At 34.2% G+C, this 17,553-nt stretch overlaps 1 protein-coding gene across 6 annotated transcripts in view; it reads left to right on the top strand.

Annotated features, from left to right (window-relative positions):
- The window catches only part of AGTPBP1 (ATP/GTP binding carboxypeptidase 1), a 161,204-nt gene that overhangs the window by 102,572 nt on the left and 41,079 nt on the right, over positions 1-17,553 (top strand). For all 6 annotated transcript variants that reach the window (XM_078436904.2, XM_060609935.3, XM_060609936.3 and 3 more), the window contains 3 exons: positions 5,904-5,987; positions 7,572-7,658; positions 7,743-7,891. In XM_078436904.2, coding sequence (XP_078293030.1) covers positions 5,904-5,987; positions 7,572-7,658; positions 7,743-7,891 — 320 coding nt within the window. The remainder of the gene's footprint in view (positions 1-5,903; positions 5,988-7,571; positions 7,659-7,742; positions 7,892-17,553) is intronic.

The following is a 17,553-nucleotide window of genomic DNA, read 5'->3' as shown; positions in this document are numbered from 1 at the left end:
AAATAAAAGAAATGCATATTAAAATGTACTGAGATATCATTTCCCACATATCAAATTGCCTAAAATCTAGAAGTTTGATAGCATGTTTTACTGATGAGGTTGAGGGAAACAGGGTCGCGCTCTCTCTCTCTCTCTCTTTTTTCCCCAGACACCTGTACACTCATTGTTTAATTTGTAAAGTCCTTTTAACAGAGATAACAATTATGTTGAATTTGATGTTTCTTATTATCATACATTTCTGATTATTTTATAATATGCATAGTTAAATATATACATAAATATTATATGGCATTGTTTTTCATGTTTTTAAACTTTATGTAAATAATATACTGATAGTATTCTTTTGGAAACTTCATCAGTCAATAGCAGGTTTATGATGTTCATCATGGTAATCAATACATAGTATTGTATGAGTATACTCACAATTTATTTATTTTGTTGCTGATGAACATAGTTTGTTTCTAATATATTGCTTTCAGAAAAAAAATTCTTATGTTTTAAATGTTCTTTCATGTTTCATAGTTCCTTCAATGAAAATTTATTTGCATTTTATATCAAAATGGAATTGCTGGGCTGTACACTATAAAAATCCATTCTGCACAATGCAAAATATTTCTCAAGTTCAATTACTATTTCCAAAGAATATCTTCAGTTCTGGAAATTTATTCTGACATAACAAATAAATACTATTTTTTATCCTAACATTTTGTATTTTGTTAATGTATAGTAATATACTGCAATTTGCAATAAATTTTCTTTTAATATTATCTCTAGGAATATTAATTGTTCCCTCTATTCTAGATTTTATTATATTTTAAGTGTTTTAGTAGTTTTACTTAACTCATCTATTTTTGTGAATTTTATTCCTAAGTAATTTTATGGATTTCTGTTATTGTGAATAGGATTTTTTTTTTTTTTTTTTTTTTTTTTGTGTGTGTGAATAGGATTTTTAAACCAATTCCATTCTTGGCTAATTATGGCCAGTAAAGTAGCAATTTTATATCTTGTTTTTCAGTAAGTTCATCAAATTCTGTAACATAAATATGAATTAAAACTTTAATGAACATGTAGTAAATGCACATATTGCCTTAAATGCTTACTTTCTAAAACATGATTTGTTCTCAATTCAACCTTGGTAAATATTAATTTTATAAAGTAAGATTTTTTTTTTACATTATATTAGTCATTCTGGTTAAATATGTCATACCAAATTCTGATTGCATTTTATCCATCCCTACCACATATTTCTTACTATTTTTTTAAATTAATATCCAAGTTAGTTAGCATGTAGTGCAATAATGATTTCAGGAGTAGATTCCTTAATGCCCCTTACCCATTTAGCCCATCCCCCCCCCCCCCACAACCCCTCCAGTAACCCTGTTTGTTCTCCATATTTAAGAGTCTCTTCTGTTTTGTCTCCGTCCCTGTTTTTACATTATTTTTGCTTCCCTTCCCTTACATTCATCTGTTTTTATCTTAAAGTCCTCATATGAGTGAAGTCATATGACATTTGTCTTTCTCTGACTAATTTTGCTTAACATAATACCCTGTAGGTCCATCCACATAGTTGCAAATGGCAAGATTTCATTCTTTTTGATTGCCTAGTAGTACTTCGTTGTATATATATACAACATCTTCTTTATCCATTCATCCATCGATGGACATTTGGGCTCTTTCCATACTTTGGCTATTGTTGATAGTGCTGCCATAAACATGGGGGGTGCATGTGCCCCTTCGAAACACTATACCTGTATCCCTTGGATAAATACCTAGTAGGGCAATTGCTGGGTCGTAGGGTAGTTCTATTTTTAATTTTTTGAGGAACTTCCATACTGTTTTCCGGAGTGGCTGCACCAGTTTGCATCCCCCAAAACAGGTTTTCTTATACATTAATAATGGGATTGCAAATTGATAGTACTTCTTGTGGAGGGCCGCCTGACAGTGTCTATCAAGATTAACAGTACTTATTTCCTTTGACACGTTAATCCTGCATCTGGGAATTTATAATTTATATACATTATATACATACACACACACACACACACACACACACACACTCACATAATTTGCGTATCTGTGAAATGGTGTTCAAAGTTTTTTGTTATGGCATTGTGCCCACCAATCAAACTAGTTAAATAAATTATGGTATATCTTACATATGAATACTATGCAGTGATTAAAAAAACAAAAAGATCTGTATATACTGATGGAAAAAGCTGTAAGATGCTAGTGGAGGGAGAGCAATAAAAGTAGTTAACTGGATGGATGGAGGATATGGCTTGTATAGAAAGTGAGAGTCTCCATTTTATACTTTTATGTAGCATATGATTTTTGCTCCATGTCAATATATTACCTGTTCAGAAATTTAAAATTGAAAAGTAGGTGAAAGAATTGTGGCAAAAGCAAAATAAGGAAAGCAAACCCCTGGATTTCTTTATATTAAGTTTAGAATGGCTTGGGGGAACATAAGTACTTATGGAATGGAGACAGTAGCAGAAATCTTAGTACTGGCACAGCAGCAGATAACTTACATTGAGTGTTTTTTTTTTAGGCCAGACATAGTACTAAGTAACAAGTACTTCGTATGGAATGTATATGTGTATATGGAGTGTGCCATTTCATGGTATAATAGCTCTATGAGGAAATTACTATTCTTTCTCTTATTTTATAGAAGACTATGCTGAAGCTTAGGATTCTTGAGTTAACTTATCCAAGGTTACACTGCTAGTAAGTGGCAGAGCCAAGAGTCAAACTCTGGTCTAGGTCATGAGCCTACCCTGTTAATCATTTATATATAGTTATCATGTACATATGGTTAAACCATGTTCTCTATAAAGAAGATCATCTTCTGTGGACCCTCGGGAATAGTTATGTAATGAACAACATTGCCCATAATATTCGTACAGAAAATATAGCTGTGAGATGTATGAAATTGTTTCCTGTAAGACTGCCCTGTACTGGTGGAAACCTAACTAACAAAGGAAAGTTTCACTGGTGGCCGCATGTCCTGCGAACTTTAGAGCATTTACTGGACTGAATGCACTGGACGTTGTTCAGACTGCATAAATTATTGTCTTCTGGGCCAAGTCTTTGCTAGCTATTGGAGGTCAGTAAATTTGAGATTATAGTCCCCGAGGGTATCTGGAAAATATTTATTGTTTTGTTTTGACTGGAGAGTCATGTATTTTAATAGGCCGGTGAGGGAAAGGGAGGAAGGATTGACATTATTTTTATGGAAGTTGTGGTGCTTCACCCAAATCCATGTCTGAATAAAAGATTGACCTTCCTCTTTATTAATGGGGGCTCCTGGAAGGGCAGGTAATTTCCTAAAGTGTTAATTTTAGGTCTAGTCTAATATACATGGGCCACTATGTACCCTAAAATACAGTGTCAGAAGTTGAGAACGAGTGGCCTGTAGGCCATATTAACTTGAACATGATTTTGGCTTCACTTTGCAGACTTTGTTTGTTTGTTTGTTTTGTTTTTACTGACTTTTGCATTTAAAATTTGGGAGATTCCTCATAGAAATCCAAGTTTCTGATGTTTCTTGAAAAACTGGTATAACAACCTTAGTATCTGGTTCCTACCTGGCATCAGTCAGTTTGTTTTCAGACAGAGCCTGGGCCCTGCAGTGTTCCACACACTATCCATCCATCTCACGGGTACACATGGCTGACCTGTGGCTGTCTGTGCTGTTCTGACCCTGTTTTATATTATGGAGCATTGCTGTGGAACTGAGGTGTTGTATCAGCCTGTTAATACCATTTTCCTTTAAAAAAAAAAAAAAACCCAGACTTTTGTAAGTATTCGTATTTGCACATTTGTGGTATGTTTCAGCCTTATTTAATAAATTATTCTGACAAATGGATATATTCTAACAAATGGATATAATTAGGATTTATTTAGTCATTCACCCATACTTGAATACTCACATTTTTTTTTTTTTTGGTATGGTATATCTGAATGTATGTGAGTGCTACCTCTTTTATTGTCAAAGTTCTGGGCAATATAAATTTTGGACTTATTATTGCAATTAATAACTTTTTAAAAATGTTTCTTTAGAAAGAATTTGGCATTTGAAAGTTATGACATTGAATGTAAATCAAAGATTTATATCTTAATCCTTTGATACTGGGTCTTTTTCTTGATAGACTGCTTGTCAGTGAAGAGTTATTTTTTGTAGAATAAAACTAAAAATAAATTTAGAGTTGTACCTCTTTAATATTTTTTCTGTATTTAACTATCACACCTTTTAATGTTTTCCTGATAACTATTAGCTTTTTATCAGAATAGGTTCTTAGCTTATTCTGAAGTCAAAGTTATACTGATATTGTTAGAGATAATTCTGAACTATATGAGAGTTAAGACTGCTTAATCACAAAGAAGTATCTTTGGTGCAGGAGACTAGTTTCACATCTACCTGAAGTTCAGGAGACTTTCAGTGTTTAGTGTATTTTTAAGATTTTATTATAACCATTTTGGCAACTTTCCTCACTCTGTTCTAACAATAAATCAATAAACCACAGTTTCAATCTGTATTACCAATCTTTACCTGAAACAGACAAATTTGAAATTTAAAGCCGTTCATATAATCGGCTTCCTCTTTAAGAATAAGTGATAGGGGCGCCTAGGTGCCTCAGTCGCTTAAGCATCTGACTCTTGATTTTGATTTTGGCTCAGGTCATGATTCTCACAGTTTCAGGAGTTTGAGCCCCGCATCGGGCTCTGTGCTGTTGGTGCCAAGCCTGCTTGAGATTCTGTCTCTCTCCTTCTTTCTCTGTCCCTTGCCCGCTCAAGCTCTCTCTCTCAAAAAAAAAAAAAAAAAAAAAAAAAAAAAAAAAAAAAAAAGAATAAGTGATAATATGACAAGTGGTACTGTGACTATAACAGCAGTAGGCATCTTCCCAGTATGAGCGTTGTGGCCAGTCTACCTGGAGTTCCAGGCACCTGGCTGTATGACCTACATTTGTTCTGGTTTGGTTACCCTTGGTGACACCTTCAGTGATTGTTGCCTTCCTTGGCTTAATTATGGACAGGGAAGATGGTGGAATCTGTCTGTGACTCCTTTTTCTAGGATAGTGGCAGGATTCTAGGAATTTTCCAGTTGGTGACCATTTCATTGGACTGATTCAGGGGGAGGCCTAGAGAATTCTCAGGCCTAGAGAATCCTGGAGATGCAGGGTCCATGCTCTGCCTCCTGACACAAGTGTCCCCTTCTCCTCCACATTTCCTCTCCGTTCACAGAAGAGAGCACTGATTCTGACAAATGCGCATGCTGGTTGCCAGTTGCATTTTAGCAACATTCCAGCAATGGTGGCTTTTAAGAATCTTCATATATAATTTTTGGCTTTTTGGATCTTTACTGCTTCTAATAATGCTGTTCTTATATATGTAAAATTATTTGCTTTTCGTCTACAGAGTGGCTTGTTACCATTTTGATGTCGAAAGTCATAAATAAGACATTCAAGATTTTTTTAAATAAAGTTTATTTATTTATTTTGAGAGAGACAGAGACAGCTTGAATTGGGAAGGGTCAGAGAGAGAGAAAATCCCAAGCACTGCCAGTGCAGAGCCCAATGTGGGTCTCAAACCCATGAAGCTGTGAGATCATAACCTGAGCCGAAACCAAGAGTCAGGTGCTAACTGTCTCAGCCACCTGGACACCCCTCAAAATTTATTTTTAAGGTATTGAACTTGTAACTGTATTCTACATGGTTATTTTCAGAATTCGGGCTTTAATAATACAGATACTGTCTTGCGACATATTGATATGAATGATCATTTTTATTTTAAGAAAGTGTTATCCTTTTACATTTTTTCATCCCAAACTTATTTTGGAGAAAGTTGTGCCTTGGCCTATAATAATGAATTTTGGTGGTCATGCTTCTCTTTTGTGATTTCAGGACAAAAATTGCCCAAGATATTGAGAGGTTAATACATCAGAGTGATATCATAGATCGAGTGGTATATGACTTGGATAACCCAAAGTAAGTCTGTTGTTGTTTTTAGTTTTATTAGTTTTATTAGTACTCTAAGATTTCAGTGTTATTTTTAAAAATAAAAAAATATAGCTAACTTCCACCTAGTTTGCCCTTGCTATGTTTTCATCTTTTAGCAGGGACATAATGGTAATGTAATAGTAAATCATATTAAATTGAATGTATCACAGGCTTTTGTTTGTTCTTAGGTGTACTTAATGGGTTCAATAAGGGAAAGGTCACAAACTGATGCTGTGTTTTTAAAAAACGTGAAATTACCTCCATTTTAGAGAGTGGAAATGTCACATGAAATGCTGCAATTTTGTCCTATTGACAATATTGAGCCTTCGTTTCCTTAGGACAACAAATTACCATCCGTTTTAAAAAAAGAAGGGACACGTGCTTGCTAATTTCTCCATAGTCCCCACTAGTCTTTGTCGCCTCTTACTGCTTACAATGTGCATCAGTCCTTTATATTACTTTCCTGATCTTTGAAGCCCATGTGTTTATGATGCTTGATGCATTAGTGTAATTCACAATTTAGGGTTATCACTGTTATCAGCACATTTTAGGGTTTAAATAAGTGAAAATTAGAAATGATGAATGTGACTATTATTTAGTCATTTGCCTCTTTATACAAGAAATGTAATTAGCCCTCAGTGGGTTTCCCCATCTCTCAACATTCTAATATTCTGATGGACATTTCAGATCTTACTGGTCTTTTTGGAGGAAATAAAACACTTTTTAAAGATCATTATCTTTAAAGGTAAAGAAATAAGGGTAAAAATTATGTCAAAGCTAGTGACTGAATTTGAAATAATACTTTTAAAAATGAAAACCAAATGTACCTTATTCAAAATGTCTTAGTTATTTCACTGTTTATAATTTGGTGTCAGATCAGGCAGATGTGGTGAAAACAGAAACTCAGGAACCCTGAGCGTGGCATACATATACCATTGCTATTTCTAATTGAAATGACTTTGGACAAAATCATTGAGCTTCTTAAGGTCTGAGTTTCCCTCTGTTAGAATGTAAGCTCCAGAAGAGCAAAAATTTGTATTTAATCAGAGACACAGACAGACAACTAAAACCGAATCTGGTACCTAGTAGGCATTCAGTAAATACTAAAGTAGTGAATATGTAAAGTGAAGACAGTACTTTCACCTTCCTGGCACTAATTAAATAAGCTAGTATCTATATCTAATATAGCTCTGCAAATTTAATCTGAGAACTGCATAGTTTAATTAGAATTATTGCTACTCAGCACTGGTCATATGCCTTTTTAAAAATACATCTAGTCTTTTTATTTGATTATTGGTATTTAGGAATGACGTTTATTTAGTGGGGCAGAATTTCTTATTTGCGATTAATATTCAGTCTCTACTTGTAATTGTAATTTTTAAGTCTATAAATGTTAACCAGAGTTCGTGTTTTGCTTGTGTTCGTTACATTCTTTGGTTTAAAAATAAAGAAGGGGGGGACGTGGCAATAGTGGTATATTTTTAATTTGTAGTGTAGTTTTATTTTAAATTTTTTGTTTACCTATTTAATTGCAGTGTATTTTATAATACTTACTTGAATACTTTTATTTAGTTACAGTATTCCAGAAGAAGGAGATATTTTGAAGTTTAACTCCAAATTTGAATCTGGGAATCTGCGCAAAGTAATTCAAATTAGAAAGTAAGTCATTTAAAATGTTCTCACTTTGTCTGTACACAGATATTTCCCTAATTTTCATCAGATTTCTTTATTTTCTATTTTCAGAAATGAATATGATCTTATTCTGAACTCAGATATAAATAGCAATCATTATCATCAGTGGTTTTACTTTGAAGTCAGTGGAATGCGACCAGGTGTTGCTTACAGGTTTAACATCATTAACTGTGAAAAGTCCAACAGTCAATTTAATTATGGTAAGACATGTTTTTCCCCCCAGTGTAGATGATATGCAGGCATTGTAACTATAGTACATAAGGCTTTTTTTTTTCTTCTAATTATTAACGTGTTTAAAAAAGGTTCATTGTTCTTTTGTTTTCTCTAGTTCTCAAAATTCGGATACTTATTAATGCAAAATTGGGAATAAACCTGTGCATTGCTTTGTTGGTGAAAAGCTCTTTAAAATGTAAAGAGCATCTTTGATTTCATCCAAATTAAATACAACTAAAGATTTATTACTTATCCTGCTTAAAATCAAGTTTTCAGTGTCAGCTCATCTAGAAGAGAATTACATAAAGCAGTCTTTAAAAATGTTTAATTTTGAATAGTCTCATAGAAAGTGAATATATATAATGGAAGTTCCAGAAAGGTTTCACGTTCTCTTCACTGAATTTTCTCCAGTGGCTACATCTTCAGTAACTGACCATCCCAGAGTCAGGATTTGATGTTGGTACAGTGTGGGTGCAGTTTCATGCCATTCTATTACATTTGTAGATTCCTGAAGTTGTCACCACAGTCAAGGTACAGAATACTCCCGCCACCACAAAGCCTTGTGCTTCTCCTTTATTAGTCACTTTTCAGTACGATGTTAGTAGTCATTTTCTATAAATTTTAAAATATAGTTGAGGAGGTTTCTTCCTATTACTACTTTGCTGAGGCTTTTTTTTTTTCTTTTTTTGTCATGAGTGGGCATTGAACTTTGTCATATGTTTCATCTCCATCAATTGATTTGATCATGTGATCTTCTGTCTGTAAATTGTTAATATGGTGTTATTTCATTGAGTTTTGAATATTGAATCAGCATTTTTTAATCTGTGGAATAAACCCCACTTGGTCATTGTGGATAATTGCTAACATTTTGTTAAGAAATTTGTATTTATATGTTCAGGAGGGGTATCAAGCTATAGTTGCTTTTTTGGTTTGTTTTATTTTTGGTACCGTATCTGGTTTTGGTATCATGGTAACACTGACCTCATAAAATGGGCTGGGAAATTATTATCTTATTTTCTGGAAGAGCCTGTGTAGATTTCATGTTACTTTTTTTTAAAGTTTATTTATTTGGGGGCGAGGAATGGAGGGAAGAGCAGAGAGAGAGGGAGAGGGAGAATCCTAAGCAGACTCTGTGCTTAGTGCGGAGCCTGATGTGGGCTCCGTCTTGCAAACTGGGAGATCATGACCTGAGCCGAAATTGAAAGTTGGATGCTTAACCAACTGAGCCACTCAGGCACCCCAAATTTGGTATTACTTCTTAAACATTTGGTAGAATTCTCCAATGAAGCCATCTGGGTCTGGAAGGATTTCTTTTTTGAGAGTCTTTAGTTTTACTTTTTTTAACTGTTTATTTTTGACAGAGAGAGATTATGTGCCAGCAGGGGAAGGGCGGTGGGGGGAGGAGGGGACAGAGAATCCCAAGCAGGCTCTGTACCGACAGCAGTGAGCCTGATGTGGGGCTCCAACCCACAAACTGTGAGATCATGACCTGAGCTGAAGTCTGACACTCCACCGGCCCAGCCACCTGGATGCCCCTTTTGATAGTCTTTAAGTTACAAATTAAATTTAATAGTTGTAGGGCTATTCAGGTTATTCTCTACTGAGTGAGTTGTGGTATGTGGTAGTTTGTGCCTTTTAGGAATTGATCCATTTCTTCTGAATTGTCAAATGTCTGTGTAGAGTTGGTCACAGTATTCCCTTTCTGTCCTCTTGAGGTCTGCAGGGTCCGTTGTGACACCCCTGCTTCATTTCTGGTACTAGTAATTTGTGTTTTCTCTTTGTTTTCCTTTGTCAATCCTGCTAGAATTGTCAGCTCTATTGACCTTTGTTAATTTTACTGACCTTTTCAAAGAACCCGCTTTTTGTTTCATTGGTTTTCTCTACTGTTTTTCTCATGAAACAATTTTTTAAAAACTCTAGTGTGTGTAGAGCACACTAGCAAAAGTATTAAAGTTGTTAAAGGCATGAATATGATGGTGCTTTTTAAGGGGCGTTTCTAAGAATTAGAGTTTTCAAGAGTTGAAGAGGCTGTTCTCAGTTGTCATTATTTATGTGGGAAATAGGAAATTTTACACTCTAGATGGTTACATGTTTGGGATAAAAGCTTTAATCAGATTCACTAATTTAATGCAATAATGAAAGGAAGATTATGTAGCATAATATCTAGGTTAGTTATAAAATTATTTAAAGTTTTTAAACGTTTTAAGTAATCTAATTTTAAATAGTGCATTTTAAATATATTTTGACCAAGGAGTCAGTGCTTATATTTTGCATGAATAGTGATGTGAATATTCTTGATAAAATCTATTTCACATTCTTTGTTTTTGTGATTTTGGGGCCTAACTAGTAATCATTGAATGTTGTATTTCTTAGAAAACAATTTTGACCTATTTTTGATCTTAAAACCTTCATATAATTAAAAAAGTTACCTTATTTGAAACTCATTCAGAATAATAGTAAAAAATGAAAGAATTTCATGTTTTCCTTATTTAACTTGTAAGTATAGTGCTGACATAATATTTTAGAGAAGGAAAGGACAGTTACTTAAGTGGAAGTATGTTTGTATTTTGGGTGCTCCTTAAGAGTATATAAATATAAAAGCCTATTTATTCCTGAAATGATAGCCAGTGTAATTTTCAAATTGTAGTGCCTGCAGGTGGATGACATCTTTACAACTACATTCATTTATTCACTTTTATAAAATAGTACTGTTACTACTTTAAACTTTATTATAATTTTAATTTTAAAAATTAAAAACTTACATTGTAGAGCAGTGCTTCTCTATTTTTTTTTAATTACAAAATGTTTTTAATGTCAATTTTTATTTTTGAGAGAGAGAGAGAGACAGACAGACTGCGAGCCGGGGAGGGGTAGAGACGGAGACAGAATCTGAAGTAGGTTCCAGGCTCTGAGCTGTCATGACGCACGGAGTCCGACATGGGGCTCAAACCCACGAACCGTGAGATCATGACCTGAACCGAAGTCGGCTGCTTAACCGACTGAGCCACCCAGGGGCCCCTATTTTTATTTTTAAATCAGTACTTCCATGTGATAAAATAATGTCTTCCTTTAGTATCATTTTAAGTTTAAAATAAATAAACTGAAACTTGCAAACTGAAACCAAATCAAAACAATGGGACAGATGGCTGCTTTACTTTAAAATTTCCCCTGCTTCTTAGCCCTTGCCCTTTGGGTATTTTTGTATGTCTGTCACACTTTCCAAACTCACTTTATAGAGAATTTGGGTAACAGAATGGTGTTAAGAAAATTAAAACCATCCACAGTGCATCATCCAGAGACAGCCACTTTAATATTGTTGTGTCCTTCCAGCCTTTTTTATATGGCAATATGTGATTTCCACATCTACATAATTCTGTATTTATTTTAAAAAATAAGCCTTGTGTCCCATGCAGTTTCATAGTCTGTATGTTAACCAAACATTAGATTGTTAACATTTTTTTCTGGTCATGAAATATTTCTCCAAAACAGAGTATAATGGACATCCTACAAGAGGTACTATAACTTATTTATCCAAACCTTTTTCTGTTGTACATTTAAGCTGCTTCTAATTATTTTCTATTTTAAATAATGCTGAGATCAACATTATTGTACGAAATATTTGTGTCTGTAATTATTTAGTTACAAATCTACAGAAGTGGAATTCCTCTGTCTGCCAGCTGTAAATATGTTTATTTTTCTGATAACCAAGCAGTGGATCTTTAATGTGGGGATTTGGTAAATTAAAAATTGTTTAGAGAAGAATGTAAGAAGGGGAGAAAATCCACTAATTAGCATTTTGTAATCCTCAGACTTACATTCACATAATTTTAAAATGAAATGTTATCCTTTCATAGATTGGGGTTAGAGTATGAGAACTCACCCGAAACTATTCTCATGCCATTCAGTATTTTCAGTGACATCATTACTAATGTTTATATAATATTCTATTGAGTAATGTACAGTTCGGGATTTTATTAAGTCTTTTTCAACATTTCAAAATTATAAGCTGTGCTGTTGATACCCTTACTTGTTTGCTTTTGTGTATGTTTACAATTATTGCTTTGCCATAAATTTCTCTAAGTAGAATTTCTCAAAGCAAATGAACAGATGTTGCTGAAAACTAGGGAAAAGGATACTTACTGTGCTGGTAGGAGTGTTAAATTAGGTCAGCCTTTTTGAAGTGCATTTGATAATATGCTTTCGGTGTTTATATTTAACTTCATCCAGGATTTATTTTGGTAAATTCTGTGAATTTGGGGTCTAACTTAATCCTGTTGTTAGTAGTTAAGCAGCTACAACTGAACCCATTCTTTCTCCAAAGAGATTTAAAATGGTGTTGCTAAATTGAGTTATTTGTTAAATGTTTACATTTATGCCTCATTTGCAACTCTGTTCCTGACCCACTAGTAACAAATGGAGAGGAAACATCACTTAGAAGACATTGTGAATGGCTGCTCTGTGGTAGCTCATATAGAAAATGCTCTGGTTATGGGGTGCCTGGGTGGCTCAGTTGGTTAAGCATCCGACTTTGGCTCAGGTTATGATCTCGTGGTTCATGAGTTCAAGCCCTGTGTCAGGCTTTGTGCTGACTGCTCAGAGCCTTGAGCCTGCTTTGGATTCTGTGTCTCCTTCTCTCTGCCCCTCCCTTGCTTGCATTCTGTCTCTCTCTCTCTCTCAAAAATAAATAAATATTAAAAAAGAAAAGAAAATGCTCTGGTTAGCAAACACAGATTGGAAGCTGGTTGGTAAGATATCACTCTGACTTGCTCCTAGTTCCTAACTTTTTGAATCTGGGTTGAATTACTTTGACCTCCTAGTCATATTATTTGTCCCCTCTGGTTTGAAACAATACAGTTCTCAGAAGCTATGGACTAGCATTTTGGGGGGAGGCTGTTTTTTGCTCTAGTACCACTTGAATTTAATGATCCTGACGTTTCTGTCTAGTGTAACATCCTTTGCTGTGTAACTGACTTGATAATACAGCTTAACATCCTGTAGTCTTTTTCAAAAACAATTGAATTTTTCTACCTATTTTTCCAGAATTGTTTATTCTAAATATTATTCAGAATAGTTTTATTAAGTGCCAAAAGATTTCAATTACATTAAACTCATAGAATAATCTGAGAGAAATGGAATTTTTTATATTAAGTCTCACTGCTTAGGAACATGGTGTATAGTTTTGTTTATTCATTTTCTTCTGCCCTCACTTAAGTTTAGTTTTTTTTAAACAGTTTTTTAAGTTTATTTTTATTTCTTTTTTTTTTTTAATTTTTTTTTTTTTAACGTTTATTTATTTTTGAGACAGAGAGACAGAGCATGAACAGGGGAGGGGCAGAGAGAGAGGGAGACACAGAATCTGAAACAGCATCCAGGCTCTAAGCTGTCAGCACAGAGCCCGACGTGGGGCTCGAACCCATGGACCGTGAGATCATGACCTGAGCCGAAGTCAGACGCTTAACTGACCAAGCCACCCAGGCGCCCCTATTTTTATTTCTTGAGAGAGAGAGAGAGAGAGAGAGGGAGGGAGGGAGAGAGAGGGAGACAGAATTCCAAGCAGGCTCTGCGCTGATAGCAGAGGTAGGGTTCAAAAACATGAACTGTGATATCATGACTTCAGCTGAAATCAAGAGGTGGATGCTTAACTGACTGAGCCACCCAGGTGCCGCTATTAAGTTTTCTTTTTGTTAGTTTTGTTCATTTTTATTTCCATTCTTAAGTATTTTATGTATTTTCTTTTGGCGTCTGTTTTGAAAGAGTACTTTCAAACATTTTCAGGTTTGTTATTTATAATTAAGAAAGCTGTCAAGTTTTATATGTTCACTTGAAAATTGACCTCTTTACTGAACGTTCTTACTAGTTTTCATTGTTTGTGAGTTGATACTGCGGATTTTCTTGCTAGGTCCCTAGAATTTTTCCTTATCTGTAGTTATATCGTGTATCTTTCATTGTTTTGTAGCTGTTGGATATAATTTTGAGAATGTTTACAATAAAAAGGAGACATTGGACATCCTTGTTTTGACTCTAATGTGAATGCTGCTAGTATTTACATTAAATACACTAGCTCTTTTTTTGAGATACAGATTCTTTCTCATAGTAAAGAATTTCTATTTTGGGGCGCCTGGATGGCTCAGTTGGTTAAGTGTCCGACTTCGGTTCAGGTCATGATCTCGCGGTTTGTGGGTTCGAGCCCCGTGTCCAGCTCTGTGCTGACAGCTCAGAGCCTAGAGCTTCCTTCAGATTCTGTGTCTCCCTCTCTCTCTGCCCGTACCCTGCTTATGCTCTCTGTCGCTCAAAAATAAAAAAAATTTTTTTTAAAATTTCTACTTTTACTAAGTTTTAAAAACTGAAAGTATTTTATTTTTGCGTTTATTAATGTGATGTGACCATATAATAATATGAGCTATTAATGTGCTGTATTGTATTAATAATATTTCTAATATCAAATCATCCTTGGGTTTCAGAAATAAATCCACTTTGCCATGGGAGTTAATCTTTTAATATACAACTATTTTTGATTTGTTAGTATTTTGTTTAAAGGCTTTACATCATTGGTTGTAAGTTAGACAAGTCCGTTTCTTTTTTGGAGGGTTGTCTTTGGCCAGTTTTGCAAACAAGCTGATGCTAACTTTGAACACTTAAATACAAAAGCTTTTATTTCCTCACCCTGTGTTCTGGAACAGCTTAAATAGCATATACATGTCTTCATGAAATTCGGAAAGAACGCACCTCTAGAACTGTCTGCGTATTCCTTTTTCGGTGGGAGGAGAGTCTGGATAACTTCTTCAGATTTCCGTGACTTGGTGTAGTCTAGTTTTCTATTTCTTATTGTGGCAGTCGTGATGATTTACATTTTATTATATAAATGACATTTAGATTTTCAGAATTCACTAGCAGGGATTTCTGTATGATGTCTGCACTGTGTGTGCTGCCTGTTCTCTTGCTTCGTTCCCTTGCGTGTGTGCTTAAAACATAATTTAGTGTTTTAAAAACCTAGCTCTTGGTTTTATTCCTTATTTCCATTAAAAGTTTTAAAATTAACTTTTCTCTTTTCCTCTCTGCAGTTTGATTTTTTTCTTCTTTTTAACTTCTAGTTTGTTTACCTAAATTTATTTTTGTTTGATGATCAAGCATTTAGGGCTTGAATTTGCTCTTAATTATAACTTATTTTGTATCCCCTTCCCCTCTGGATTTTAATATTAAGACTCCTTGTTATTTTGTAGGTTGCCTCTAATTGTATGTAGTGTTGGTATCCTTTTTGATGCAAGAATTATTTCGGAAGACATTTGTTATATTCGTGGTTGGTTAGATTATTTTGATTAAAATTTTTCTCATTACTTTCAGGTTTTAATGAATCTTGTTCACATACATATAAAATTTATGATTTGGAACAGTTTTTTAAGCTTCCTATCTGGTCAGTTTTTGTTTTCATGGGCACTTGGAAAATAATATATATTCTCTGCTGGAAGCATAATTTCATATACATTGTTAGTTTAGTGTTATAAATCCATTTATTCAGCTTTTGGTGTCCTTATTTATTTTTTACCCTATCTGCCTAAGACTTAAAAAAATTGTCTTTCAGTTCTGTTGTGCTTCTGTCCAGTCCTCATTTACGAAAACGTATATATTTTTTTCTGTTTAAGCAGCATTGTTTGGCACACAGTTTATAACTTTTCCATATTTATTTTGTATATACCATTTAACAGTATAAAATAGTCATACTTAAGTATATTTAACCTTGAATTCTATTTTTACAATGTTTTGGTTTAAGTTTGCTTGATACATCTTTGTTTCTTATAAATAGAGGTTGCATTTTATTGTTTGACCCTTGTCTTTAACATGCTTTTAACTTAAAATTCTTTTTGTAATTGATACATTTAGATTTTTATGCTATTTTTGTGCTTCTTGATTGTTCTGTCTGTTACTATTTAAGGTGTAGTGCAACACTTGTTTCATTGTGGAAATCCAAAATATGTATATAAAAAAATAGAGCATGAGGCATATTCTGCATTGGATTTTCTCAGTCCTGTTCCATCTGCCTTAAGTTTAGTAGAGATTTCTCCCAAATTCTGACAAGAAGTGATCTCTTGTGATTTCTTTTTATTGCCATATACTTGTAAGTATTTAACTAGGAAGTTGGTTATAGTTGTGAAATGAGCTCTTAGGCAGATATAATTTTTTTAAGTGAAACTCTGTCGTTAGGTTTGTTTAGTACAACATAAAGGAAATCTTGGTTTGTCTTAACATCAGTAGAAAGAAGGGACTAATATTTTAGTAAGCTGGAATTCAGCAGTTTAAGAAATTGCAACTAGCTATGTAGTTGATGTTGTCATCGGGTTGAATTTTGAATTCACTTCAGGGATGGTACTGATGACAAAATATTTGCAGTAGAATCTTGTTCAGCTGAAAGGATTTGTTTAATTGCCATCCATGACTGAAATTCAGAAGTAATATTAGTTTTAATTAATTTTATTTCTTTTCTTTTTTTTGATTGGGACATCTTTTTTTTGGATTGGTCTGGGGTTTTAGTGTTGGGTTCTAAGCAAATATGTCCAAAGATGGCTTATTCTTTGACAGTGCCCCCAAAAGGGGCAGAATTACTATTGTTTTTGTTTCTTAAATTGCCCTTTTCCTGGGGATATTTTAGGTGATTCTGTTAAATAGTTTTCTCACAAGTGAATGATCTTATTTGTGAATTTTATTTGAGAATTTATATCACTGTATAATAATGTCACATCTGTTGTAATCCATTTCTTTCTCCACACACCCCCCCATTAATTGAAAGGGGTTTGCTCAAATTACCACTAGATGGCAGTCTTGCATTTTAGTAACTTGGAACTTTCCTTGGCAAGCTCCCTCCCTGGCACTTCTGCACTCTTTTTCTCATCCTACCCCCTAACCCTTTCTTCTCCCTGCTCCTCCCCTTAGCCATGTCTCCCAGATACATGAAGATTTTTAACCACCTCCTTACATAAATTGAACATGTGTGGAATCAGGCAGCAAAATAGAATTTTAGAGTCTAGTCTGTAGCATTCCCACCTTGCCCTCGTTAGTTAATTCCATACTTGGAAGTTGAGCTGAGCTATCTCTTGACTAAGGAAGTCTTCCCTGACTCCTCAGGCTGGATGAATCTCCTGGATAAATGTTCCTTGTAATTTTTCCCTTTGGAGTGCTCATAACAGTTTTATGTTGTTATAAGTGTAGCTTATTAATCTCTTTCCTGCCCCCTCCCCCTTGTTTATACATTCCATGTGATCAGGGACAGTGTCACTGTTGCTGACTGCCATGTTTACACTATGGCGTTTAACAGATGTTTAGTAAACATTTGTTAAATGAATGAGGCAATGGATGGATGAACTATGAAGATCCCATTAGGAACATAAAATGAACATGCACAAAATATATGTCAAGAAGATTCTAGTTTAATATAAGATCAACTATTTCTAAATATTTTATTTTGAAATAATTTCAAATTCACGGAAAAGTTACACCCTGACTCCAGATGTTGAGGATCTGAAATGATACCTCATCACCCTACAATACTTTTAGTATATTTTCTATAAACAGTGGCATTTTTTAAATATATATATAACCACCAATGTCAGGAAATAATTGATTTGTGAATCCTGTCTAATCCATAGACTCTTCATTT

Source organism: Panthera onca, chromosome D4 (assembly GCF_046562875.1).
Source record: "Panthera onca isolate mPanOnc1 chromosome D4, mPanOnc1 haplotype 2, whole genome shotgun sequence".
NCBI lineage: Eukaryota > Metazoa > Chordata > Mammalia > Carnivora > Felidae > Panthera > Panthera onca.
This window is presented reverse-complemented; position numbering and strand designations above follow the sequence as displayed.